Genomic DNA, 26,568 nt, shown 5'->3' with positions numbered 1-26,568 from the left:
GCAGCATCAACTTCTAGTTTACCCTCGATTTGGTTGGGCAAACTGATGAGACGACCCATCAATCCACTCCGACACTGGGCTGGTACGCCTAATCTCTCGAGTCCACGCGCTCCGCGCCATAATCCCTGAACCCGTGAATAATGAGGCGCCGTTCATCTGCGGTCGTTTGCCTCGGCTTTGTGAAGCGTGAAGCGTTGAGTCGTCAAGCCCACCAGCCAAGGCCAAGGCCGGCCCACGACAAACAAACTTGGTCGCATGGCTGCCGCGCGCGCCCGCTAGTGCTGTGGTATCATGGCATCATGGTTTTCTCGAGAGGGTCACAGAGGGTCGTCTAGTCGGTTTGCTGCGGAACTAGTCGGACGACAAGCTGCTCCATTCGCAAATGAGCCTTTCCTTTGTCTGTTCGGGTTCAGGCGTCGAACAATGTCGAGTATCACGCGCCAGCCGGCCCCAAATGGCTCCATTCCTCCCTCCGAGTATTGCGAGATACAACAGCAACAGAGACAAAGACAGCCTCGCGGCAGCGGATTCAAAGAAGGCGACAAAACACGGGGGCAGGTGTGCGAGTTGTATCTCACATGGTAGTTAGTAACCAATAACTACTCCGTAGTCGGCGCCGTGTGACCTTTTCTCGGTCGCCATGCAACTTTGAGACCCGGATCAGAAAGCACGATTCTGCTCAAGGAGCTGCTCCAGCACTAGACAGCTTAGCTGCCCACGAACTCAAGGTAGCTACTTAGTCAGCTACTACTGACGTCGATGGAGCTACTAGGTGCCCAGTGCGCATCATCGTGGCCCGCCCCCGTCGAGACACCATCAGCCAGACCCTTGGTTGTCTCGACCTGTCCCGACTTGGCGGAGCTGGCGGGCGGACGGCAGGTACCTGGGTACTTACCTGGACAGGTACTTGGATGCAGGCTGCACAAGTACCGAGTACCGAGCACCGCGTGATGGAGCCTCCCCCCTCCCCTCTGCTTCTGCTCCCTCTGGACCCTGCCTGCGAGTTCCCCACCGCTCTGCTCGCCCGCTTCCTTTCTTCTAGCCCTCTCCGTCTTCTCTTTTTTCCCCTTCCCCCTTCCAGTCTGAACATGATCACACGTCTATTATTAGAAGCCTCCAACGCCAGATCCAGCCCCATCCTGCACCTTCGCCTGCCTTGCTGCTACAAACTCCAACAAGTCGACGCGCCAGGCACCGGCTATTTGATGCATCCCCAGCGTCCCGGCCAACTGTCCCTGTTGGAATTGTCTGCGTCCCGAGGCCGTTGAACTGCGACGACGACGTGCAGTTTTGACTTTGCGGCTGCTGTCTCGACACTCCCCTCATCCAGCCGCCACCACATATCATCGCCATCATTGCCACCACCGCCTTGCCCCCGCGCCGTCCTAATCTGCCTCGTCTTGCCCGGCCTGCTGCTTGCTTTGCTCCATGGTCACGTCACGCCTGTGGATTCCAAGCTTTTTCTTTCCCCGACGCCCTCGAGCCTCGCCCACTTGCGTCACGTCCCAGCCCTGTTTCGCCTGGTTCCCTCTCTTTTAGGGCCTGTTTAAGCGTAATAGAATTTGGCGCCCTTCTTCTATCATTTGTCTCATATTCGCCACTTTTTTTTTCCCTTTTCCCTTTTTGCCTCTGGGCCAAACCGCTACGAATTATTGACTCGTCCCGTCGCCGCAACCCGCGTATCGGACCAAGATCTCGCAGCATCGCCGCCCACGCCAGCCCTCACTCGACTCGAGTCGTCCGCACACCCGTCCGCTCCCTGTCGACGCCGGCCAGATTGCGCTGTGCTCCGAACCGCGCGCAGTCCGCAAATACCGACCGCCTTCTTTGCCAGTGTCCTTGACCTCCCGTGACGCCCGTTACCTCGACCGCAGCGTCGTGCTAGCTGCACCCTTTACGCGCGCGCGCGCGCAAGTCTTTTCCGCCATCCACTCTAGTTCTGCATCGCGTCCCTGACGCTGCGTTTTGTCAAAGTCGCACTCGGGTGCGCATTCCATCACCATGGGTCGCAGAAAGATTGAGATCAAAGCTATCAAGGACGACCGGAATCGACAAGTGTATGTTGAAACACCTCGCCGCTTGCCACCTCGTGTTGCCAACCCAACAACTAATTCTGTCGTGCTTTTGCTTTGCAGCACCTTCCTAAAACGAAAAGGCGGCCTGTTCAAAAAGGCTCACGAGTTGTCCGTGCTATGCTCGGTTGACGTTGCCGTTTTTATCTTCGGAAATAACAAGAAGCTGTACGAGTACTCATCCACAGATATGCACCAACTTATTGCCAAATACCAATTTGTACGTCCCCTTGCGGCCCGATGTTACCCATGCGCCGCCATGCTTCCCTCTCAAAACACTGATTTTACCTGAAACTAACCTATTTCCCGAAGCACGGTGCTCCCAACGAACACAAGGGCCCTTCGGATTTTAACGGCGGCGATGATGACGATGACGACGACGGCGATGGCACACCCCCACGAAGCTATGAAGGCTCTGATCACCAAATGATGCCTCCCCAGTTCCACGGTCATGGTCACAGTCAACCTCCGTTTGCTCACATTCGCCATCACACACCCTCAGCATCACCTCCCGTGCCGAATGGCGGGCCCTTTCAAGCACACCCGGGACATCCAGGGCCTAGAGGCACCACTCCACAGCCGCCCATGGGATCAAGACCTGGTTCTAGGAATGACGTGCGAAGAATGGCGCCCAGTAACATGGTGCCCCAAACTCATGGTGCGCATCCTGGAATTACTTATATGCCCGCACCTCCAATTTACCAAGGATCAAATCAGCCTGGCATGATGGGACAGCAACCGGCCGGACAATACCCATCATATGCACCCCAGCACCAACCACAACCCCATCACCACCACCACCACCACCAACAGCAGCAGCAGCAGCAGCAGCAGCAGCCGCCTTACGTGGACGACAGGCGACCCTCTGCTCCGCCAGGGTATGCTCCACAACCACCACCTCACGTAAATCCCGTCATCTCCCGGCCTGAGCCGTCACCGCCTCATACCAGCAGTCAGCAACCATTGGCGCCTCAACATCCAGGAGCGTATACTTCTCCCCCTTCGCAGCCTGATCGGCGGCCTCACGATCCTCCGCCTCCTCCGCGTGTTGAGCCCAAGACCGAACCTTTAGACCGCCAGCAATTGGGGCCGAATACTGACATTGCCATCAAGAAGCTGCCGCAAAGAAAGTCCCACAGCATATTTACGCCCATCGAGGAGAACCGGTCTATTTTGTCACAGCATCTGGCCTCCTTTGCAAGCGAAGCTCATGGGATCAAGACAGAATCGACCCGTTCTCAATCTGTGGATGCCTCATCCCGTGGTGGCCCATCGGCATCACCACAGCTGAAGCGACCAAGTACACAAAACAGCCTCGACAAGACTCGAGCGGCATCTGTCTCGTCAGGTCCAGAGAGCGCCTTCACTCCACCTTCAAGATCAAACAGTCTCAAGATTGGTGGTCCTGGCGGTGGCTCGCGACCCCGGGGCCCCCGTCTAACTGTTCAGATTCCAGACGGGGCGTCAGAGCCAGGCAGCGCTGGTGGCGAGTCAAACTCTCCCCATAACCCAGCGATCACTCCAACTCAAGCCCCTCGGCCCGGCTCTGTTGTTCTTCCGCCGCCGTCTCCCGCGGCATCAGCTCTGCTCTCCGCGGGTGCCACAGGGCCGCCGAATCCTTTTGCTCGACCACCGCCGCAGCAAGGCGTCAACGGGGAGACACCAGTGTCGGCATTGCCTTCACGATTCCTCGGCCATGAGCTTCTGCCGAGCCCGAGTAGTTTTTATCAGGAATGGAATTTTCGTGGAAACGACAGCAACACGTTGCCCAGTCCACTCAACTTTGCAACGCCCGTTGTTGGCGCGGGGCCTAGCTTTCTGAGGGATGACAACAGCCACGGCGGCGGGGCCAACAACAACAGCAGCACCACGAGTAACAACAGCAGCGGTAGCACAGCTTCTACCACGGCCAGTACCACAAACACTACAGCGACCAGCGGCACGGTGTCGACCGGTGTTGCGCTGAGAATGGCCAAACGCAAGAGCACCGAGTTTGGAGGTGGAAGCCAAAGCGAAAGTCAAGAAGGTGCGGGGGGAGCCAAGAGACTCAAAGTCGACTACACATGAGGGGCATTTTGGGATGCAAATTTCTTTTTGTTTGGGTTTACCACAAGTTACCCCTGTGAAACTGATACCCCTTTTCTATGTACATTGTGATTTCATTTCTGTTGTTGCTTCGTGGCTCGCGGTAACAGCTTTGTTGTATATCAGGGAAAATAGCCCAGGTTCTGACGGATCGGATAGCTGGCTGCTTCAAAAAAATGTTTACCGTCATTTGGTAGGTTGTCATATTCCAGGCCGATGTTGAAGCCTGTGTCGAGGGTTCGTTTCATGGAATTTGGATTTGGCATTTGTTGTTTAGTCATTGGAACCAATGTGGGACATATCGGAAAGGGACGCGGATCATTATCGATGGAGTCTTGTTTTGTTTTGTTTTTTCCTTGTTCGGATGTGCGGAAGGGCCATGGCATGACCTAGGTATATGCGATGTGATGCAGGCATTTGTCTGCAGACACGAATGAATAGACTTGGTCTGGTGAATCTGTTGGCGAGCGAGGTGCGCGGAGCCGTCTGCGGCGGTGAAAATGACATGTTGCGCCTCGTCCAGCAGCTGGGTGCTTCCGGCGATATAGCTACGCGCCAGCGGTGATTGCATTCACGTATACCGCCATGGTCGGGCGAGCCAAAGGGACCAGAGGGACCAAAGGGACCAACCCAACCGTGTGCGGAATATGTCCCCCGGGCATATCACGTGTCCGAGTCGGCGAGGAATCAACGTCGGGCCTAGTCGTAGCTGATGACGCCGTTGATAATCCACTGCCACCATTGACCAAGCACGGTTAGCCGGCCAGCAAGCCACGCTGGGCAGAAGACGGATGCGACGACGCTGCCATCGTCAACCGCCAGGCGCCGGAGGGGGGGGACTCACCAGCTCGCCGTTGGACACTCTGCTGGCGACGCGGTCGACGGCGACACCGTCGGGCATGAGGACCCTCTGGCCGTGCCTGTCCTCCCACCAGAGGTGCCGCCCGGCGAGGGTCCTTGCGCTTTCCCCCTCGGCCCAGGGACTCGTGGCGACGAGATGGGCCTCCACGAAGCGCTGGAGGTTCTTGTTGGCGCGGTCTTGGCCGCCGCTGCCGTCGTAGGCTTGTGGCCCGAGGGCGCGGTAGTCGGCCGGGGACTCCCAGGGTTTTCGGGCCAGCCCGTCCATGGCCGAGTTGAGGGGCGCAAGGACGGTCGTGTTGGCGGACGGGTCGGACAGGAGGGAGGACGTGGACGTGAAGAGGCGCGCGAGGGACGCGAAGGAGGATATGGAGCGCAGGGGGCCGATGGTGTCGCTGAGCGAGATGCGGGACTGGGTTTCGGGCTCGTATTTGCCGTGGCTGCCGTCGTGGTGCTTGGGGGCGGCGGCGGCGGCGGGCGACGGGCTGGCGGATCGGAATTTGACTGCGGGCGGCGGCGGGTTTTTGTCCCCCGAGGGCATCATGTCGTCTGGGCGGCGCGCGTCGTCGGGCATGATGGCCATGGGGTGCTGGGCCAGAGGGCTGGATGGGGCGGCGGCGGCGGCGGCGGCGGCGGCAGAGACGAGGCCGGCGATGAGGTGTTTCATGCCGCTGGAACCGGGGACGGCTGGCGATGCTGGGTGTGCGTTGGATGGTTGCCAGCGGAGGAATCAGGGTGCCGCGGCGGTCGTTGATAAAGTAACCACAGCAATGGACAGGTTCGGACGGTCATGACCGCCGGCTGTTGCTCGGAAAATCTTCCTCTGTTGCCGTTGGACTTGTGAATCGCAAATCACAGGGGCCTCTGCACCACTGACATGTGAAAAAGCGGTGGTCGATGGCCAATGGGCAGACAGGCGTTCTGGTCATTCGCTGACTTGACGGGCATGTCCCATTGGCCAGCGAGGTGGAGAAGGTCTGGCTGCCGGCCTTGCCATTGGAGTCTGGAATCGGGGAGAGGAATTCACATGTCAGCCTGGTGCGGAACATGGCAGCTCCAGATGCAACCAAATTTCCTTCAAGCATGTGCTGCAGACTCAGCGCAGTACTGTCCGACGGGCTACAGCTGAAACCAGAGGCAGCGGCGCTTCGTTCACGGGGGAGCAGCAATTGAGATATTGGAGCCCGTGAATGGAGCATGGTGGGAGGCAAAAGTCTAGCCAGCAGAGGCTGGCGGTGGCGAGAATCCAGATGATCGGTCCCGTCGGCTGATCCGGACTCCGGAGCATCGGCCTTGTGACCGAACAATGCGGACTGACTCCACAATGTACAATGTTGAGCGAGTCGGAAAATCATAGTCGCCAACTATGTTACCTCGAAGGAAAAAAGGGTCGTCTTGATTCTGGTTCTTTTTTTTCTTTTTTTTAATCATGTATGATTTTTAGCTTTTGTTCGATTTCTTTCTTCTCCTTTTGACATGTTTTGTATATTCGTAGCGTAGCCTTGGACGCAGCACGTCCATCGCTCTTGCCATTCATTAGTACTTAGTCTCGCAGACGGAACACCACGCCAGTTGACTCGTTGTGGGGCCACCCCGCCGCCCGGCCACTCAGAGCGCTTCCATATGGGTACTGCTCGCCTGTCCTCCTGCTCCACGGCAGCTCGTCGCCGCTCAGTGCTGGGGCAGGCAGGTCCGACCACGTCCCCCGTTCCCAGGAGGCGCGACCCACAGCTCTTGCCCCAACTTCGACCTCGGCTGTCTTACCGTCTGGCTTCCCCGTCCTCGGTTAAAACTCCCGTTACCGAGATCCCTTGTTTAACCTTTTCTCTCTCTCCCCCCATCACTTCGGTCTCGTCACGCCCCTATCCTCCCCTACTCCCGCTGTGTATTGCTACTCCTTCTCCCACGAGCCCAAACCGCAGCGTCTTTTCTTTGCCTTGTCGAAAATACCCTCACACACTCAGTCACCATGGCTCCTCGAGTGATTGTCGTTGGTGGTGGCCGTAAGTTCTACAAAATCTGATGTTTCGCGTGCGACGGCGGCATTGGCGCCGTCATTTGTCTGGCCTGGATACGTCCAGACGCCCGCTGCCGAAGCTGGCTGCCAGTGTTGCTCGTAAATCTCGTTGCAGAACGCTAATCATCTGGTCCCATAGTGTCTGGCTTGAGCGCTGCTCACACCATATACCTGGCAGGCGGCAACGTCGTCGTCCTGGATAAGCAGGGTAAGTGAAAGTCCGGCTTGCCGTCTTTCGCCCGAGTCCGAGTCATGCCTTGATGCGGCTGCCACCATCATGTCGAGTGCTGTCCTCCGGCCGACGGGTTGGAAAGCGACCGAAATACGACATTTCGGCTCCCGCAGTCCGCTCTAGCCATTTGCATGTGCTGACCGACCTTGTGCCTCTCCTAAAGGTTTCTTCGGAGGAAATTCCACCAAAGCCACATCCGGTATCAACGGAGCTTTAACTAGAACACAAGTCGAGCATGGCATCCCCGACAGTGTCAAGCAGTTCTACGACGATACTCTCAAGTCGGCTCGTGATAAGGCTCGCCCCGAACTCATCAAGGTCCTGACCTACAAGTCTGCTGCTGCTGTTGAGTGGCTCCAGGACGTGTTCGATCTCGACCTCACTCTCGTCTCTCGTCTCGGGTAAGATTCATGCATTCTCACAACCATCACCGTCATTGCGACGCCCAGCCGACTGTCGCGGGAAGAAATACCATGTTCTGTTCATTGACGCTAACGCCTTTTAGTGGCCACTCTCAGCCCCGAACCCACCGTGGTCATGATGCCAAGTTCCCTGGTATGGCCATAACCTACGCTCTTATGCAGCGCATCGAGGAGCTCTCCGAGACGGAGCCTCACCGAGTCACCATCATCAAGAAGGCTCGCGTCACTAGTCTGAACAAGGATGGCAACACCATCACCGGTGTCACCTACGAGAGTGACGGCCAGACCGCCTCTCTCGACGGCCCTGTTGTCCTGGCCACGGGTGGCTATGCCGCCGACTTTGGCGAGACGTCTCTGCTCCAGAAGCACCGCCCCGATACCATGGGCCTCGCCACTACCAACGGCACCCATGCCACAGGTGACGGCCAGAAGATGGTCATGGCCATTGGCGGCAACGGCATCGACATGGACAAGGTCCAGGTCCACCCCACTGGTCTGGTCGACCCTAAGGATCCCGGATCCAAGTGGAAATTCCTGGCTGCCGAGGCTCTTCGTGGTGAGGGTGGTATCCTCCTCAACGGCGACGGCGACCGATTCTGCGATGAGCTCGGCCACCGCGACTACGTTTCGGGCATGATCTTCAAGGAGAAGGACAAGGGCAAGTATCCCGTCCGCCTCATCCTCAACTCCAAGGCCTCCAAGACTCTGGACTTCCACACCCGCCACTACTCCGGCCGTGGTCTCATGCGCAAGATGACAGGCCAGGAACTGGCCAAGGAGATTGGATGCACTCCTGACCATCTCCAGAAGACCTTCCAGACTTACAACTCGATTGCCGAGGGCAAGCAGAAGGATCCTTGGGGCAAGAAATTCTTCCACAACATGCCGGTAGACATCGACGACGACTTCCACGTTGCGCTGATGGAGCCCGTCCTCCACTTCACCATGGGCGGTATCGAGATCAACGACAAGGCCCAGGTCCTCAACCAGGCGCAGAAGCCCTTTGACGGCCTCTTTGCCTGTGGTGAGCTGGCTGGTGGTGTCCACGGCGCCAACCGCCTGGGTGGTTCGTCGCTACTCGGCTGTGTCGTCTACGGCCGTGTTGCTGGCGACTCCGCCAGCAACTACCTCTTCCAGCAGGCCCTTTCTGGTACGGCTGCCGGAGCCGCCGCCCAACGTCTGGGTCAGATCTCTCTCCACCTCGATCCTTCGGCTCCTGGCAAGCTGACGGTCGAGTGGGCCAACGGTGGCTCGGCCTCCGGTGCTGCTGCCGTCCAGCAGCAAGCCGGCGCTGCTGCTGCTGCCGCTCCCGCCGGTGAGTCCGCCGCCAAGGCCAAACCCGACCCCAAGGCCTTCAAGATCCCCGAGACGGAGTATTCCATGGAGGAGGTCGCTAAGCATAACAAGGAGAGCGACCTGTGGGTGGTAGTTAAGGGGGTCGTTCTGGACCTCACCAACTGGCTCGACGAGCACCCCGGCGGTCCCCAGGCCATCAAGAACTTCATGGGCCGCGATGCCACCGAGGAGTTTGAGATGCTGCACGATGACGAGGTCATCCCCAAGTACGCCCCCGAGCAGGTTATTGGCCGTGTCAAGGGCCAGGAACCGTCCCTCGAGTTCTAGACGAAAATTAGTGACTCGGCTGAAGGGTATAGCCTGAGGGGGGGGTTGGCTGACTAATTATTAGTTGCGGGGAGCAGGAACTCGGAGAGGCACTTTCATTTGTTTCCGGTTCTTGGCTAAAAGAACATGGGGTTTATCTGCACATAGAGCATGACCATATGAGGACGCTGCCGGAGGACGAGGAGGACGACGTTTGATGAGCAAGATAGAAGCAACACGATACTGAAGGTTTGTTGCGCCGGCCGGGGGCGGCGCTGAGAATGAAGCATGTTGACGTGCTTAAGCCAGGGGTTCCCCTCGTGTGTCGGTCGATACATCAGACCAGCACTTGCAGGCGCATTTGGATATTTTGTTTTTGTCGTCGACTTTTCCTGCATGTACCGATAAATACGTTTTGCATCGCTCGACATGTACCACTATATAACTATGATTGACTTTTCCAGCCTTTCATGTCTTTGAAGTGTAGGATATGTTCATTTGCCCTGGGCCTACCGACCTATTGGCGCATCGTGAGGGAGTAGTTGTACTCGTCCAACAGGGCCGCAGGAGAGGATGGTTGGTCTTGGTGAGCCTGGGTGTCCCGACATCTTCAAGTGACAGGTCGCACGACAACCTTGATATGTATATATTAATTAACTATATACATTCTCGGTAGATGTGGCGCTACAAAACATTTTCGCTCAGCCGTGGCACCCCTGGAGTCTGTGCTCGCCGCGAACCTCCAGGGTAGCTCCGCCCCGAAGCAACGGGGTGGCGTTGGGGTCAAGCGTCAAGGTGAGGGCCAGGGTTAGGGCCACGGCCGGAGGGGCACTCTGCCGCCGCTGTTCTGTGGTTCTGAGCAGAGCGAGACGTGACGAACAAGACTACGGCATGGATGCGAGCACGATCATCGGCTGCCCTCCCCGCGTTCACAGGCACGTGCCAAGGTGCTCGCATCCGAGACTCGGGCGTGTCTCGGGCCGTTGGTCTTGGGCCGTTGGTAGCATGCCCGTGTCTCAGATATGGAAACAGCGGCCGAGGTTGTAGACAGCGCGAGGAGGTAACAAATCTACTCGAGTAGGCGCAACTCTACAGGACAGCCGCGGCCAGGGTTAGGGTCAGAGCGACGGGCTACCAGGAGACGGCTAGAAAAGCGGGGCCGGAGTCGGATCTCTTTCACCTGACCTTGCGCCCGGGTGGGCGGCACGTAGTTAACTTACGTTCCGAGCCAATGTACGGAGTTGGCAAGCGCGAACCACGACATTGGCCAATCCTGCTCGTGACGGCTCGGTCGCGGCTCCACTCCGTCGTTAGCCTCGAGGTTATTTCTGTCGCGGACATGAGATCCACCCCTGGGCCGGGGCTCACGATGGACCGAGCTAGCTCTTATCGACTTACACTCGGACGAGGTCGAATGAAGGTTAGCTAGCAGAGTCAAGGCTGCCCCGGTACCGTGGTTGAGTGCAGATGCTTCAGAGCCGCACGGCGTGACGGAGCGCCCCGCCGGCAATTGAAATCGTCGCTCGTGTTCGACGAGGACAAAAACGTCGGAATTCGCCTAGTCTGCCCCAAGAAACATGGACGGGGCGTCGCGGCAGACGGCTCAACCCCGTCACGATCCTTCTCCCGCGCTTTCCCACCGTCATCGAGATCTGCCCGTCCGTCGCGGCAACTACACAAGCATGCCGGCCTCCTGCCGGCCGTTGTCGAAAGCTGGACTCTACCGAGCTACATCCAGTCCTTGCTACGCTCTCCGTTTGTCGCCAGGTCTCCAGGATGATGGGCACCTCCGGCACCGGCCACTTCCTCGCTCGGCGGGCTGCCGCGTACGCCGACGCCTTGGTGGCCGTACACCGGTCGTTTCCTGGCGGAGACGTATTCGTCAACATGGCCAGAGGCAGCTCCGGCCCCAATGTAAGCACCGTGTTTCCCAACCCGGCACGTCGAATCACGCCCTCTCACCACGCCCTCTCCCGACCACGCCTCTGTAGAGCCTCGCCCTGGCTCTTCTTTTCTAACAGGCGCGTCCAAGTCCAGCAGCCCGGGCGGCCCACCGTTCCGAGCGGACGTTTCCGACCTCTACGGCGTCGCCTGTCCTCTGGAGCTGGAGACGGGCCCGGCCAAACCGGCCGACGCCAACGCCTCCGGCTCCCCCTGCGGCGCGACACCAAACACGGCCATCGCCATCCCACGAGGCGAGACGGACACCTGGCACCCGTGCTCCCGTGACGCGGCAAACCCCGCCCCCGACGGCCCAGGGAGTCCAGAACACGAAGCGGCACGAGCAAGGGTGAAGAAGAGACAGGCCCAGAACCGAGCAGCGTGAGCGTGAACCCGTCCCGGTATTTCTGGCCTCCCCCCGCGCAGAGCCGTGATCTAACGCCCGCCTCTCCTCACCGCAGACAGCGCGCTTTCCGCCAACGCAAAGAGCGCAGGATCAAGGACCTGGAGGACCGGGTGGCGGAGCTGGAAAGGACGACCAAGGAGACGGTGCTCGACAACAAGCGCCGGCGGCTGCGGCTGCGCGACTTGCTTGTGGAAAACCAGGTCCTGCGAGCGGCCCTGGCCGCGGACGCTCCCGCTTCTGCTCCCGCTCCTGGCCGGCGCTGCTCCGGCCGCGCAGTGCCCTCGTTGCGCTCGGATCCGGCCAGCGCCGGCGGTCGGGTAGGTTGGCTTGAGAGCGACGCGGACCTCGGGGCCGGCGACGAGGCCAGGGGCAAGGAGAGGAGTGCGCGGGTCGGTCCTGCGCGCGGGCCGGGCGACGAGTCGACGGGGTGTCTTGCCTGGTCGGGCGTGTGTCGGCTTATGCTGGCGGAGGACACTATTGTCGGGCAGTTGAGGAGGCTGGAGAGCGCGACGGACGACCGTCTCCTCGGACATGAAACTTGCGGGAGCGCCGATCGCGCGAATAGCCCGGGTTGTTGTTGAGATTCTGGAAACTTGACGGCGATGGACGACGTATCACGGGACGGCATTGGGCAGGTTTACGATGGGACTAGACGGCGCTGGTCACGGATGGTCTTTTGACTCGCGAGGGCTCGACGGCTTCTCTCTCACTTCCCCCCTCGTTGGGAAGATGTGGATGGCGGTAGAGCCGGGCCTCGATGCCATCTGGCTGGACGGAGCGACGGGGCGCGCGGCACTTCCTCGCTTCCTCAAGTACATACATGTACTTGTAACGAGACTAGTTAGCATCCTACTGTATATGCGAATTCCTATCAGCTCGTGATTCCGAGTAGCTCACAGTTTGTGATACATCTATTCTAGGACATAACTCGACACGGCACGCCCATTGCCTCTTTTGCAGGGGACGTCTGTATTCGCCGCACATGGATAGGCCTCCTCTTACTGAGCAGAAGATTCTTAGTGGGGAAGATGAAGAGGGTTCATTTTCACCACAGGCCAGCTCGGTGACCTCATATGGCGTCTGAGGCTCGAGTACAGAGCGTTTGGGGGCTTTTAGCTTGAAACTAGGTCCCGTTTGTATTAGATGTGCTCCATGCCGCGGGTACCGGCTGGAACGCCGGAACCTGATCCATTCCTGTTAAATCTGCCGCGAGACTGCACGCGCCAGCGCCGGCTGATCTGTTGAAGTCGGAGTCGGAGTCTCGGCAGTCGGGGGCCCCGATCCTCGACTTGACCGCTTGAGAGGCTTGTCGTTTTATTTCGTGGCTACTCATCACCGCTGGCTGTTGCAACCCGTGGCTATGGTTTGCTCCCCGTCTTTGATGGGCTCCGAATTGGTCTCCGACGCCGACGAAAGGCAACTGACGGACGGTGCTGGGGCGTCTGAAGCTTCTGAGCCCGTAGGCCTGCAGCCTTACTCCTGCTTGTCCTGTCGCCGGAGGAGGAAAAGATGCGACAGGACCAGCCCGTGCGGCAACTGCCGCAGAGCAGGGACCGAGTGCGTCTTTGTCCCGAGGAGGCCGTCGACGAGACAGCATTCTGGGGCTGCGGCGTTGGAACGGGTCAGACATCTCGAAGGCGTCGTTGGACAGCTACAGGCCAAGCTGGAGTCGGTGTCTTCAGCGCAAGCGGGCGGCGGCGAGGGAGTCGACGGTGCTTCGAGCCCTCGGGGGCCTGGGGTGTCCTCGGCACAGCCGCCCCTGACGCGTGATGCTCGCGGCGGCGGCGTGTCCGGGTCTGATGATGAAGTGGAAAAGGCAAGTACGGAGTTTGGCCAGCTTGCAGTTGGGGAGGGAAGAAGCAGGTATATCGTGAGCGACTTTGTGCCAACCTGGTTGAAGGGGTAAAGGAAACACCACCCATCCCATCCTCCTCTGTCAAATACTTGAACCACACGAGGAACAAGGAAAGCTTCCATGTGCGAGTCAATGACCAACACGCCGTCTCGTGATACGTCTAGCTGGATGGAGCCGCGGAGGTTCTGGAGGACTTGGCTGGCGAAGAGTCACAGCGGCACCGAGAACACGGACAAGACGACACAAACACGCAGACAATGACTTGGCCGCTCGGTCTCGGTTGTTCCAATGTCGACCTGAGTCTGCTGCATCCGACGCCGGAACAATTCGCGGTTTACTGGCGCCTGTACAAGGAGAAGTGCTATCCCATCATCAGGATCTTCCACCTCCCGACCGTGGAGCCGGTCATTCTTCATTGCCAGGGCCAGAGAGACGGCATGCCGCGGACCGTTGAGGCACTGCTATTCGCCATTTACTTTTCCACCGTGGTCAGCCTCCACCGTGAGGAATGTCTGGACAAGATTGGTAGCGAAGAGAGCACTCTGATCAGGATCTACAAGGCGGGCATGGAGCAGGCCTTGGCGCGGGCACGCCTCTTCGACACCGACCAAGTCACGGTGCTCGAGGCGTTTGTCGTTTTCCTCTGCAGCCGCCGGAACTGCTGCAACTTGCGGCTCATGTGGTCGCTCACGTCCATGGTGGCGCGGCTCGCCCACGGCATGGGCATCCATCGTGACGGCCCGCACTTTGGCCTCTCTCCCTTCGTCACCGAGACAAGACGACGGCTTTGGTGGGTCATCTGCGTCCTCGAGTGCAGAGCCGCCGAAGCCCTGGGCTATCACGCGTCGACGCACACGTTGAACAACGACGCGCAGATGCCGCGCAACATCAACGACGCCGACTTTGGCCCCGGCACGGCCAGCCCCCTCGCCTCGAGAGGAGGCTTCACAGAGATGGCCTACGTCGTCATCATGTTCCAAGCCACCGTCGTCGAGTCGCATGTTCTGCTCTTCGCCGGCCTGCCCACCGCCAAATGGAGCTGGTTCTGCTGCTCCCCAGTGGAATGGTACGCCATCGCCTACATACTGACGGAGCTCTGCGTCCGCACCCGGGGCGAGCTGGTCGACCGGGCCTGGGAGGCCGTCACCTCGGTCCTCGAGGCTGACCGGCCTACACGGCCGCTGCCCGCTGCCGCGGCCCCGGGAGACATGGTGCTCGGCCCCAACTCCCAGCCAGGAAGCCTCAGCGCCTTCGAATACAAGCGCATGAACAAGTTGTTGAGGACAGCGAGGGCGGGGCGACGCGGCCGGCCCCAGTCGCCGGGTCCGGCGATGCCCTCCAGGCCCGGCCCGGCGGACCTGCTCGTTACGGCGCACCGCTTCAACGACGGCCTCATCTCCGGCGCCGCCGATCCCATCCCTGCTTCCGTGAACCACTGCGACTGCGACACCAGTGGCCGGGAGGCCGTTTCTGCAGACTACGTCCGCGACCATCTGTCCGACATCAGCCACGAGCATCCCTTCGATGGTCTCCTGTACGGCCCGTCACCGAGTCGTGCGGACACGCTTGCGGAACCACCACTACCAGACTACTTGTCCGACAAGGGGCCTGCGCCGCCAGACACACTGTAGCAGCACTCACTCGCGCTCCTGTGGAAACAGCTTGGAGCCATCGATACGGCGGCGGCCAGGATGCCAACCACAAGGCAATCTCCATGATCTCGGGGCTCGTCAAGCCCAAGCCACCGGTTGCATCCAGCACGCGCGTCTGGGAAGCAGCACGAGGCCGCAGAGGCGTTTTTCTGTGGACCATCGCAAATGTAGAGGCTTCTTTGATTCATGCCAACGGCAGGCAAGTACCTTCAGGCCAAGTTGCGGGGAGCATAGAATCATCTTCTTGTGTCTTCTATTTACTCCACTCAAAACGGTTACTGTGCATTGGAGCCAGCAGAGCCAAGGCACGCTCATCGGTTGGATATGGATCGGACACCGCGCCAATTGCTGCATCTTCCTTCTCCGTGGCTTGGTGGTCATGACCGCTCTGACAATTTGCGACATGCAGAGTGCATGCAAGTCGGGAGACATCACCTGAGCTGCTGGCTTACAATCCGCACTCCTGATGAACGTAAATGCGTCTACACACAGAACCTTGACGGCCAATGTCATTGCAACCTTTGAACAGTTCCATCGAGCTGGTGGATGGCGACTCCCAAAGCCCATCTATGCCGCTATGTGTTGCCCCATATCAGTTCGTGGGTAGCAGGTGTTCACCCGTTGCTGTATCATGTGCGGTGTTTCCTTGGGTCACTTATCCCCAGGATGCATTTGCCAACGATAGTTGAGCACGTTTCGAAACCACATTGATTGCGTGGCATTGCTCCCATCTAGAACTCTTCTTGGAAGCAGCACCAGGAGCTTCTCCCGCATGCAGCCGCAGCTGAACTTTGGCTTCCGGCACTCATCCGCCAACACGGCATATTGACCAAGCAATGTCGAAACTCTCCCAATCGCCGGGCTGGGCAGCCCACAATATTCAACGACAGGGCTAGTGAGCGGGCCGGCTTCTTCGATAGTCTGGTTGAACAGCCAGCGATTCATGTGAACGCCTCACACGCTAATTTGAATGGTGACGCCGCGGCAGTTTCGCAATTCCCCGAGCTTAAGAACGGATGTGTCAGCAGAATATACGGCCCATCGATTGCATCTATGTCCTTTTTAAGTCGCAGTTGTAGCGGAGCGTATCTTTTCCTGCTGCAGTGGCCTGGCGGTCAAACGGACAGCATAGCGACCGTCTGGTTGGATGTAACGGTAATTTTCATCTTCTTCTAAAGCCGTTGGGATTGAAATTGCAACGGATTAGGATAGACGGGAAGAACTGGGTAACCTTTACATCAACTGTTCTTGGATGTGATGGGCGCATTGACGGCGCAAAACAGACTGGCCTCCAGCATCTTCCAGCCTTGTGTAGACTCCTTTGACAACCGCAAGACGGGGTTGACCATTTCCCTGCTGCCAAGTCATGCCACAGCGCTATCATATTGCAGGAGCTGGCGCTAATCCACGCATGATGGCCACGGTCGGCGCTTTTCGAAGGCGTTTCCTAATTGATCGGGCTTCTCGGGTGCTGACAGAGCTCAGGCACAGGACAGGCCGAGGCCAACAATGGTCACTCTGCTAATATCCAGCTGTATGCAAGTTTTCTTTGGCTGGCCCCGAGCACACCACATCGGTTGAGGGGGGCCTTGGCGGAAACAAACAATCCGGCTTCCATTTCGAGAGCAGCGGTGAAAGATGGAGGCGGGTGCCAAATTCGATGCCGAGTGGCACATGTCGTTGGCCTTTCTGAGGCTGCCTGCAATTGTCGTTGGCTGCAAAGACGACTTGACCAGTTGTCTAGAATTATAACTTGCAGATTCCAGCGTTAGGTGACGAGCTCTTTCATCGACGTGTCAGATTCGCAGATTGGAAGGGAGCGAACGACTGCATTCCGGGTAAGCCACGGCAAGGGAGACGATATTGCCTCAACGCCATCGTTCACCGGCTTTTGCCGGATCCCTGGTGATACGAGCCAGCGAATTTTCTGAGTTGTCGACGGTTGTAGACCTCAATGGCACCAGCATTGTCCGCGGTCTCGGCACGGTACCCAAGGTGGTGCGGTTAGTCCTTGCGGCTTTTGCGGCAGGCAGATCAGGAAGACGGCCGTAGTGGTGCTCGAGGGGCTGACAGAAATGGCTTCCAACGATTCGGCTCATTCGCTGCGCCTGGGTGTGGAAGGGAATTCAGGATACAGTTGTAGACCTACTTCTCCATAGAGCGGGGTTCAGTTTTGCAACCATGACGTACAGTGTCGCCCGCACTATATGCACATCAACCAGGAAGAAGGCAAAGCGCAAGCTTCTTAAATTAGAAGCACCGCTAGTTCCCAAGGCCGCACGGCATCCTGGCTAATAAAACTGTTCAACCAAAGTCTCAATTTCTAGTACAGAGCGTTCCTGAATGGCCCCGCACCACTTCGTACTGCCGCAAAAAAGGCCGTGCCTTCTTCCTTGTACGGCACTGTCTCGCCTGCTGGCCGAAGCTGCCGGTTTGGAGGCTATGTGAAAAGGTTTCCGGTTTCCAATAAATCGTCCTCGACGAATTTGGCTCCATCAGTGGCGGACCGCATGAGCTCGGATCACGCCATGAGCCGGGTGTCATGCACTCAATCACCAACCGCACGGCAAGAGAATCATTCCTCACTGGCCAGTGGTGTCCATGAGGCGCTTGAGCGTGGGGAGCGAACCCCCCAGCTTAGACGTTGGAGATGTTCGGCGGCCGATGATTAAGGACTCGACAGCGGCAGCACGGCAAGGGAACCACAAGGCTAGACATTGTGATTGAGTACGCATCACTGGCAGGACGTCAAAAATGTAGCGCCTGCTGACTGGACTTGGGCTATCGGACTTGGGGATCGAATACAACTTCCCAGATCAAATGGGCGCCGACATACGGGGTAAGACAATGCCGACTGTGTAGGCCCATGACACCGTCGACACAAGGACGAATCAGAACGCCCTTTCGACATGGCCATGAAGGCCTGCTTGTTGGCTGCGCAGCCTCAGTTCCAGCCTTGATCTGTACGACTTACGAGGGGAAAATCGTGACGTCCCTCGACCTCGATGATGGCAACGGCCCATCCATGGCAAAAGGCGACAAGATGACTATACTCGGGGTCGGTTGAGTCCAGCACAGCACATGACTCGGTCGTGCCATTGACAGCATGGCGGCGATGGGCGAGTACCTTTCATCAGACGATCTGAGGCGTTTGGTGCGAGGCTGGCAGAGCATCGTGTGTCCCAAGACCAAGAGTCCGAGAGTCCAAGACTAAGTGGACAAGTCAGTCTGGCGATGCCAGCTTCGGAATAGCGTCAGAATGTGGAGGGTGGGCCCACCTGTAGCTGACATCCGGCCAACCATGAAGCACCGAGCTGCCGGAGCCAGGCGGACAGTGCGAGCAATGTTACGTCCAGCGTTGGAACTGGGCAGCGCAGGCGCCAGCACGACCAGACACCAGTGACCGCCGCCGCTTTCGTGCTGTCGGCGGCGCTGAAGCAAAACGATCCAACATCGAACCAGCCGTCACCTTGATGAAGCACGACAGGACCAGCATGTCAGCGAGGGGCCAGGTAATACGGAGTATTCCGTACACAATGGAAGCATCGACGTGCCCCGCTATCCCCAGGGAGCCGGGCTCTCGGCGCCGAGACGGCCCAATCAGCAGCACAGGCTCGCGGCTCCCTGCTTGATTTGGGGCCTTCCGTCCGCTTTGGCAGGAGCGACAACGCAGAACACAGGCGCGCCTGCCCCTGCTACATAACATTGACTGCCGTCACACGCACACACGCAGTCTGTCTGTCTGTCTGTCTGTCTGAGTGGGGTCCGACACTCCGCCATCATGTCCAATTCAATGGTGCGGTTGGCTTTCTAGCCACACTCACGCCTCTGCTCCTTCCCTTGACCCATCCTTCACTACTCATCCTGCCTACAACTCAGACTTCCTCTCATCAGTGACGACCCAACGACGAATTCTTAGGCCCTCGCTCTTTTGCCATTTCCTCGATCTCGGATCCGTATAGCGACGACTCGCGAGCGATTACTCCTTCCCATCGATAAATACATCCCCTATCGCTGTCAAGTCTATTTATCCTTAGTCACCGACAAACTCATTTCCGCCGACCATCTACCCAAATAATATCCAGGCTTCCCCTTGCCCTAGTCAGCAATAGACCGACACTGAGATACACTTCTGGGCTCGCTTTAACCCACATCAGCAAGTTGTCGCGACACTCTACCCCCGACATATCCATCCATTCCGTTTGTCCGCAAGGCCGCCAAGCGCGACCCTTAATCCTGGATTGACGTCCACTCCACCGCAACCATGGCCATTGCCATGGGCTGGCAGAAGCCCGACAATGTCGCTGGCTCGTCAGCGCCGGCCATCATGGTCGGGCTCTTTGTCGCTTCTGGTGGATTGCTTTTTGGTTATGATACTGGGTAAGTTGGCGCCAACCGGAATTCCCTCCGCTAGCGTTCAAGTGGCGGGTAGTGCGTTCCGTCGAGACGGCGGCCAAATGACGGGGGGGAATTCAAAAATGTTGAAGTTGCTTTAGCTGTCCAAGTACAGCGTAGACCGTACTTGTTGGCCTAGAATCAGTTTTGTCTGGTCAGGAAAGAATTCGTCCCCACTGCACTGACTGTCTGGGGAATACTACTTTATTCATGGAAATACCTGTCGCTAATTCTTTTCCCTCTCGCTCACTAGGGCCATAAATGGCATTCTAGCCATGGACGCTTTCAAGACGCAGTTCGGTGCCAATTGCCAATCGACAATGCCTAGCGACGACTCCCCATCGATTTGTCCAAAAGTTGCATCCCTTATCGTCGCAATTCTCAGCGCCGGCACAGCTGTCGGAGCACTTCTAGCCGCTCCGGCTGGAGATTCACTGGGTCGACGGATCAGTCTCCTCATCGCGGCTGGCATCTTTTGCATCGGTGCCGTTTGCCAAGTCTGCGCCAACGAGATTGTACTTTTAGTTGTCGGCAGGTATGTCATATCCAAGTCTTTCATTTTTAATGGATGCCCTACTTCCGCTCCGCAGTACGTGCTTCTAACAGAGACGAAGGGCATTGGCTGGCGTCGGTGTTGGCGCCGTCTCGGTTTTGGTGCCCCTATATCAGTCAGAAATGGCGCCCAAATGGATACGCGGAACACTAGTTTGTGCATACCAACTCTCAATCACGGTTGGTTTACTATCCGCCTCTATTGTCAACATAATCACATCGAAACTCCGCGACAGCGCAGCGTACCGAATTCCTCTGGGGCTGCAAATCATCCCGGCCCTCATTCTCACCGCCGGTCTGCTTGTGCTCCCCGAGACTCCACGTTTCCTTGTCAAGCAAGGCAAAAATGAGGCCGCCGGCCTGTCGTTGAGTCGACTTCGTCGGCTGGACATCACACATCCCGCACTCATCGACGAGCTGAATGAAATCATCGCAAACCACCAGTACGAACTTAGTCTCGGTCCTTCCACCTATAGGGACGCCTTCTGTGGGACTCCTCATCTTGGTCGCAGAACATTCACAGGATGTGGTCTTCAGATGCTTCAGCAGTTATCCGGCATCAATTTCATCATGTACTACAGTACAACATTTTTTAATGGCGCCGGAGTCCAGAGTCCATACATGAAATCCACCATTATCAACGTCATCAACGTTGTATCCACCATCCCTGGTTTGCTCGTTATTGAATCTTGGGGCCGTCGAAAGCTACTGATGACTGGAGCTTTGGGCATGGCTACATGCCAACTGATCATGGCGTCGTTCACGACGGCCGCCGGTAATGGGCTTCAACGTGTCAAGGAATCAATCCTTGTTGTCTTCTGCTGTTTCAACATTTTCTTTTTCGCCGCGTCTTGGGGACCAGTTGTCTGGGTTGTCACCTCGGAAATCTACCCGCTCAAAGTGCGAGCCAAATCTATGTCGCTCTCTACCGCTTCCAACTGGATTCTAAATTTTGGAATCGCCTATGCTACGCCATTCATGGTCGGCTCGGGTCCGGGATCAGCAAGCTTTGGACCCAAAATATTTTTCATCTGGGGTGCATTCTGCATCGTCGCCTTCTTCTTTGTTTGGTGCATGGTGTACGAAACAAGCAAGATCAGTCTGGAGCAGATAGATGAAATGTATGAACGTGTCAATCACGCATGGAACAGCAACGACTTTCAACCGAGCTGGAGTTTCCAGCAAATCCTGGACCAGGGTTGGTCACCAAGTGGCATCCCAGAGCACGAGTTACAAACCACAACATCACAAAGCAGTGCGGACACGACGCTTGGCGACTCAGGGTCATCCACCATCACCATACAACACAGCGACGGAGAGCAAAATGCCAGGCAATCGAATGAAAACAAGGTTGTACCAATGGCGACGGTTGATTTTAGTTATTAAGCGATATACCCGCGCAAGTCGAGCGCAGCACATTTTGAAAATGCCTACATATCAAGATTCCTTCGCATTGGAGATATTTGAACACAGCGGGAAACTGACCCATGATGATGTGACACTGCGAATTTTCTTGTAGTCTGGGGAGGCGCTGTTTCCCCCATCAGCCTTCAACGCGCCGGCCCTCTAGCCACGGTTAGCCACCCGTCAGGCCGAGAAGCACAAGTCCGTTGAACGTCCGACCACCTCGTTCATCTGCACTGTCGACTTGGGTCTGTTCTTGACCGGCGCCTTTTCCCTCAGGGTCAGCTCATCCTTGCCATCCCACGCTGCCCGGCCCCGAGCACTTCCCCTTGCCCGCCTAGCCATTACGCTCCCCGAGCCAGCTCTGGTCACCTGGGCCAACGTGGCCTGGCTGCAACGATCCGGATCATCCAGAAGCTAATTTGCGCGCTCTCCTCCTCGACGGGAAGGTGTCGCCTTCCGTCCCTCGTTGTGGAGCTCGGAACACTTCCCGAAAAGTAAACTAATGGCCAAGAATGTCTCACGCTTGACATCGACACGTCATTTATAATGCCTTGGCGAGCAAGACTCCTTCGCGTCCTACTAAATAGACTGATAAGAAGAACATGTTGGCTGGGGAGGACAGCACCAGAAATTCATGCCACTAGTAAAGGGCTAGGGGCGTTGCAAAGGTGTTGGACAGGATCTCGTTGATCGAGTCGGCGTGGAAGTACTGAGCCGTTGTCAAGCACCTTTATACCCAGGTCCTCGAGGCGCTTGTCATGACCCTGGAGTGAGGAACACACAATTTTTCATTGCTCAACTTGACAATTACCTACACTTGTAGCGGCGCTTCTTCTATTTCTCCTGACAGCTAGCGCATTTGGGCAGCACGTCTGCGTCACGCGGCTACACTAGGGCCATGGCGACGGCAACTTGGGCATCAAGACACGCTTCTTGGGTAGAAGTCTTTAGGCACTGAGGGTTTTGTGGAAAAACAAGGGACCTCTGATACCAGAGCGTGTCGTTACAGCTGAATCGAGTTGCTGCCGCAAGCCGCCGACGGAGCCCTTACATTCTGCCAATGAACCTCGCAGCACATTGTCATGCCGTAGGCAGCAAGTGTTCCCGAGGGACAGAGACGAATTTGATCGATTGTCCGGGGGCACGCATGTGCGCTTCCCGATTCGCCCGGCCTGTCGCAAGTCGAAGTCGTGACGACACGAGGGGGGACAGACACACGTCGTTGTAGTTATATCGTGACGTGCCGCACACAGGCAGGTCAAGCGCGGTCGACGGTGCCGATACACGCGAGCGTAAGAGCGCGCCGAGTACACGTGGCAGCAGTCGGGTTCCGCCAACTTGACGCTTGGTCCATGCGACAAAATCCAGCGATGACATGAGTAAAGTCGCATGTAGTCGGTTGAACTTTATGTTGCGAGGACCAGATGCGTCCGTCTTGCTCGGGGCTTATGGTTTGATTTTAGTCCGCCCCGACCAGCCGATGATTCAATTGGTCCGGCGGGGCACACCCCTCCCTTCTCCGGGTAGTCTAGTTGGTTTATGGCGTCTGACTGTAATTGGCTGAATCAGTATAATCAGAATGTCGCGTGTTCGAATCACGCCCTGGAGATGACGTCGCGGGCGTCTTTTTTTGTTTCTCAGTCACACAATTCCCTTGACGTCTTTTTCTGGTTTGCAGCTTGCACCACACCACCGGTGGGGTCTTTGATCCGTGCCATGGTTCCCAGCCGAGGTGAGGCACATCTCAGGTCTTCCGGATGCAGGGCGGCATGGATCACGGTGTCGATTGCTCGGTGATGGATGTGGCCTCGCAGCAGATATCTAGCCATGGGTCCTGGCATCATCATGCTCTGCCCTGCTTGCATGTCGCTTTGCTGCCACCCGCCCGTTCAGCCGGTGAGGCAGTCGGAAACGGTCTTGTGGGCTGGAGCCTGGGTCTGGGGTGAACAAATGCCATTTGAGGACCTGCAATCCATTCATTATATCATGAGTCATACACGTAGTACTATGTGCCTGTCGCACTGCTGTAAATCCTGCCGTTGCTCGCCTTGCCGAGTCGTTCTGCCTTTCGGAATCACAAGGAACGCCAAGCAAAGTCCTTTTGTCCCCAACACATGCCGAGTCCTGACACTGCCCATGAATTCATGATGCGCCAACCCCTTCAGTTCAACCGTATCCAGCAGCCGCCATTGCACCGCTTCTACTTTGCCATTTTCCTCAGCACGTTTTCAGTTAAATGAAGAAAAAACTGACGCCATCCGTTTCCGCTGCCGTTGCCGCAGCTGGCCTCGAATTCACCATCATCAGGTCGTAGCGACAAGTGTGACAAGTCGTAGCCGCTTCATGCCGAATATATGCGCTTCCAGAGCTGCATGGTAAAAGCCGAGCAAAGTTTTCGAGAAGGCAAAAAGTATCAAGGTCAAGTGCAAGACTTTGTCACCAAATGCAACGCCAATGTGCTTCCAACCTAGGTGAGGTGCGCGGAAGCGTGACTACGGATGGTCCTGCATCCTCTCCAATTGTTGTCCAATTACACTGAGCTCGGCATCCAAAGTGTTGTAACCGGAGTAATCTGGAACAAAGCTTTCTGCTCGACGCCTCATCTCGTCCCTTTCTTCCTTCGTCATGTGCTCCTTTTGCTTTGACCGTCTGGCTTGAGAGCTCTTGTCGCCGTGATCCTTACTTTTGCGCGACCGCCCACATTGTTTTGTAGATGGCGATTTCTGGACAGGCCGAGACGATGGGGATCGCCTGGTAGGCTTGCTTTCCGAAGCGCTGCCGCCGCTGCTTCGGTCGAATGATGAAGCCGATTCCCCGGTTTGCCAGTTGGCAAGTTCACTTTGCTGGGCCGCCCATTCCTCAAGTCCAGCACTCTGCAAGAGGGAGAGAAAGGACGATTCCATCTGGCATCGGACAGGCACACCATCCATGCCAACAAAGGGCCTGTGGTCGCGAGGATCCTGGGAGGACGCCATGCCGTAGCAAGTTGATGCGTTCGGCTGCTGTGATGTCAACCAAGTGAAGAAGCGACCGTGGATGAGTGGTAGTGTATCGTCGTGGTAAAAGCTCAACACGCCTAGTCTGTACCCGTTCGCCAGTGGCTTCGTTTGAATCAAACAAGGCAATTACCGAATGGCAACCAGTCAGTTCCCAAAGTTATCGGGTGGTTGTCAAGAAACAGTGAACAAGGAGGAATACTTCGGATGTGCGAAAGAGGGGTTAGGCAGTGGATGTATAGCTCAAGGTTGGGAATTAGTTAAACTTCTTGATTCACTGAAAAAGAAATAAGATGAAGTCCTCCGTAGCGATCCGGCAACAATAAAAATGGGACAAGACTTGTATAGCCAGAGGAGCAAGTACGGATTATATAAACAGTCCATCGCCTGACGGCCCGGGTGAACCGTCCGTTACGCCGAACGGCAGCATCAAACTGGGCCGCCTCGGGAGTTCCATCAGGGGCTCGTGGGGGGGGGGGGGCGCAACGGTGGGTAGACCGGTGCGGGAATGGGCTAACGCCGTCCATGGATGGTGCGGGGGTAAGACGGGAGTTCCTCAATCATGATGCGTTGGATGGTGATTCGTCGAGTTGCAAGTCGGCGATATCAAGCGGATCGGACGTATTATCGCAGCCAAGGCGGGACCCGAGGGTCTGGTAAGTTGGCCGATCCAACGGAGCAATACCTTCTCAAGGGGGCGAGATGCCCAAAAGGTACAACGTCGTGTCGATATGGAGCCGGTGTCAGACGAACCATCAACTTGGAATGGAGAAGGTGAGGCGTCATATTTTCGATGAAGCGTTTGCAAGGTCCAGCCGCATTCATGTGACGCGGAAAGGTAACGCAGCTGGCCAGAGGAATTTTCAAGAGCGACCGGGATTGCGGACTTGGAACCGCATATGCATCGACAATAAAGCCTTCCGCACTTGTATTTCCGTTGAATCTGTGCTTGAACGGTGGATCTGCGGCGGAGATAGTCAGAGACACGACGGCAGGTCAGACCGTCGCCCCTCACGTTGCTTTCTGCCAAACACACCTTTGGCCCATCAACTGCCAATCAGGCCGGGCGAGACTCATGCTGCGGAGTCCTGCATGAGCGTCAGATTCTCAAGCGGATCATAGGTTCACGCGTTATTTGCTGATGAACCGCAACACGGCAATGAAACCTGGGGACATGCACAAGCTTCCTGCCGGCATTGTCCTTATTGTTCTCGCAGGCCGACAGCAGTGTCTCTCCTGCCGCTCGCTCTCGTGCCATGGTGGGTGGGTGGATGCGACTTGCGGTAAGACCGCGGAATGTAATACCGCAAGAGGCCGTCTCGAAGTTCTAACCTGACTTGATGGCAGCGCGTTAATCTTGATGTCCATGGCGAGACGGTGAGGTCGACCGTGACAATTCACTCAAAATACTGGCAAGTGCTGGAAAAAATCCTTCCAAATTGGGAGCCAAACCGCCCGGGCATATATGCAAAAGTCGTACCTCCCTGTGGCCCAAGCTAAGCTTGCGGCCGAAACAGACGAAGCAACGGCCGAGAGGCGTCTCGCAATCGCCGCCAGCGGACGACCAGCCATGCAAGCCGTGGTCTTTGCGGCATTGGCTTCTCCACCTTGACACAGGTCCAACCTGGCAGTCATTGCTGTACCGGGGATTTCGCGACAAGTACTCCAATCCCGAGGAAGTGCTTATTTCGCTTGGGTTGACGACGCTGGAGCCTGCCGGGTTGACCTGGAAAGCGGCGTTACCGGACGTGGTGTATAATGATGACACATTATACGCCGTTGACAAAGAGACGGTCGACTTGCTTGCCTCGACGGGCCGTCCGTCGCCATTTTATCGCAAGCGGATTCGTGGTTTCTCGACAGGTTGCGGTGTGGCTTGACGTGTTTCAATGTTTGTGATGACTGGCCCACCATCGGCAGTTCGTGTCCAAGTGTGATTGAGCAGAGCACAAAGGTCTATAATAGACAAGACAGAAGAGGACGCATGCAATATGGAAAACGAATCGTGGAACGCCAGAGCCGATGGAACGTAGGGGCGAGTATGTTGCGAGGCTGCATCAAAAGGCTTCAATGCTT

General features: G+C 57.0%; 6 protein-coding genes across 6 annotated transcripts; 5 read left to right on the top strand and 1 right to left on the bottom strand.

The window, feature by feature from the left end:
* Positions 1-2,001: 2,001 nt before the first annotated feature.
* On the top strand, positions 2,002-4,139 carry MAM_07626 (MADS-box MEF2 type transcription factor; the record flags this gene model as incomplete). Its single annotated transcript, XM_040826424.1, has 2 exons — positions 2,002-2,292; positions 2,385-4,139. The coding sequence occupies 2 exons, from the start codon at positions 2,002-2,004 to the stop codon at positions 4,137-4,139; spliced, it is 2,046 nt and encodes a 681-aa protein (XP_040675637.1).
* An 829-nt stretch (positions 4,140-4,968) lies between these two features.
* Positions 4,969-5,682, bottom strand: MAM_07625 (FAS1 domain-containing protein; the record flags this gene model as incomplete). Its single annotated transcript, XM_040826423.1, has 1 exon — positions 4,969-5,682. One exon carries the CDS (start codon positions 5,680-5,682, stop codon positions 4,969-4,971), a length of 714 nt encoding a protein of 237 aa, XP_040675636.1.
* A 1,302-nt stretch (positions 5,683-6,984) lies between these two features.
* Positions 6,985-9,309, top strand: MAM_07624 (Flavocytochrome c; the record flags this gene model as incomplete). Its single annotated transcript, XM_040826422.1, has 4 exons — positions 6,985-7,018; positions 7,172-7,240; positions 7,428-7,665; positions 7,770-9,309. 4 exons carry the CDS (start codon positions 6,985-6,987, stop codon positions 9,307-9,309), a joined length of 1,881 nt encoding a protein of 626 aa, XP_040675635.1.
* A 1,755-nt stretch (positions 9,310-11,064) lies between these two features.
* On the top strand, positions 11,065-12,216 carry MAM_07623 (bZIP transcription factor, bZIP-1; the record flags this gene model as incomplete). The annotated part of the gene is made up of 3 exons (XM_040826421.1): positions 11,065-11,202; positions 11,321-11,610; positions 11,691-12,216. The coding sequence occupies 3 exons, from the start codon at positions 11,065-11,067 to the stop codon at positions 12,214-12,216; spliced, it is 954 nt and encodes a 317-aa protein (XP_040675634.1).
* A 1,531-nt stretch (positions 12,217-13,747) lies between these two features.
* MAM_07622 (uncharacterized protein) lies at positions 13,748-15,121 on the top strand (the record flags this gene model as incomplete). The annotated part of the gene is made up of 1 exon (XM_040826420.1): positions 13,748-15,121. One exon carries the CDS (start codon positions 13,748-13,750, stop codon positions 15,119-15,121), a length of 1,374 nt encoding a protein of 457 aa, XP_040675633.1.
* A 4,285-nt stretch (positions 15,122-19,406) lies between these two features.
* Positions 19,407-21,475, top strand: MAM_07621 (RCO3 glucose transporter; the record flags this gene model as incomplete). Its single annotated transcript, XM_040826419.1, has 3 exons — positions 19,407-19,522; positions 19,791-20,072; positions 20,152-21,475. The coding sequence occupies 3 exons, from the start codon at positions 19,407-19,409 to the stop codon at positions 21,473-21,475; spliced, it is 1,722 nt and encodes a 573-aa protein (XP_040675632.1).
* Positions 21,476-26,568: the final 5,093 nt, after the last annotated feature.

The sequence above is a fragment of the Metarhizium album genome, assembly GCF_000804445.1.
Source record: "Metarhizium album ARSEF 1941 chromosome Unknown scaffold_33, whole genome shotgun sequence".
Lineage (NCBI taxonomy): Eukaryota > Fungi > Ascomycota > Sordariomycetes > Hypocreales > Clavicipitaceae > Metarhizium > Metarhizium album.
The sequence above is the reverse complement of the archived record's forward strand: the minus strand, read 5'-3'. Positions and strand labels throughout refer to the sequence as shown.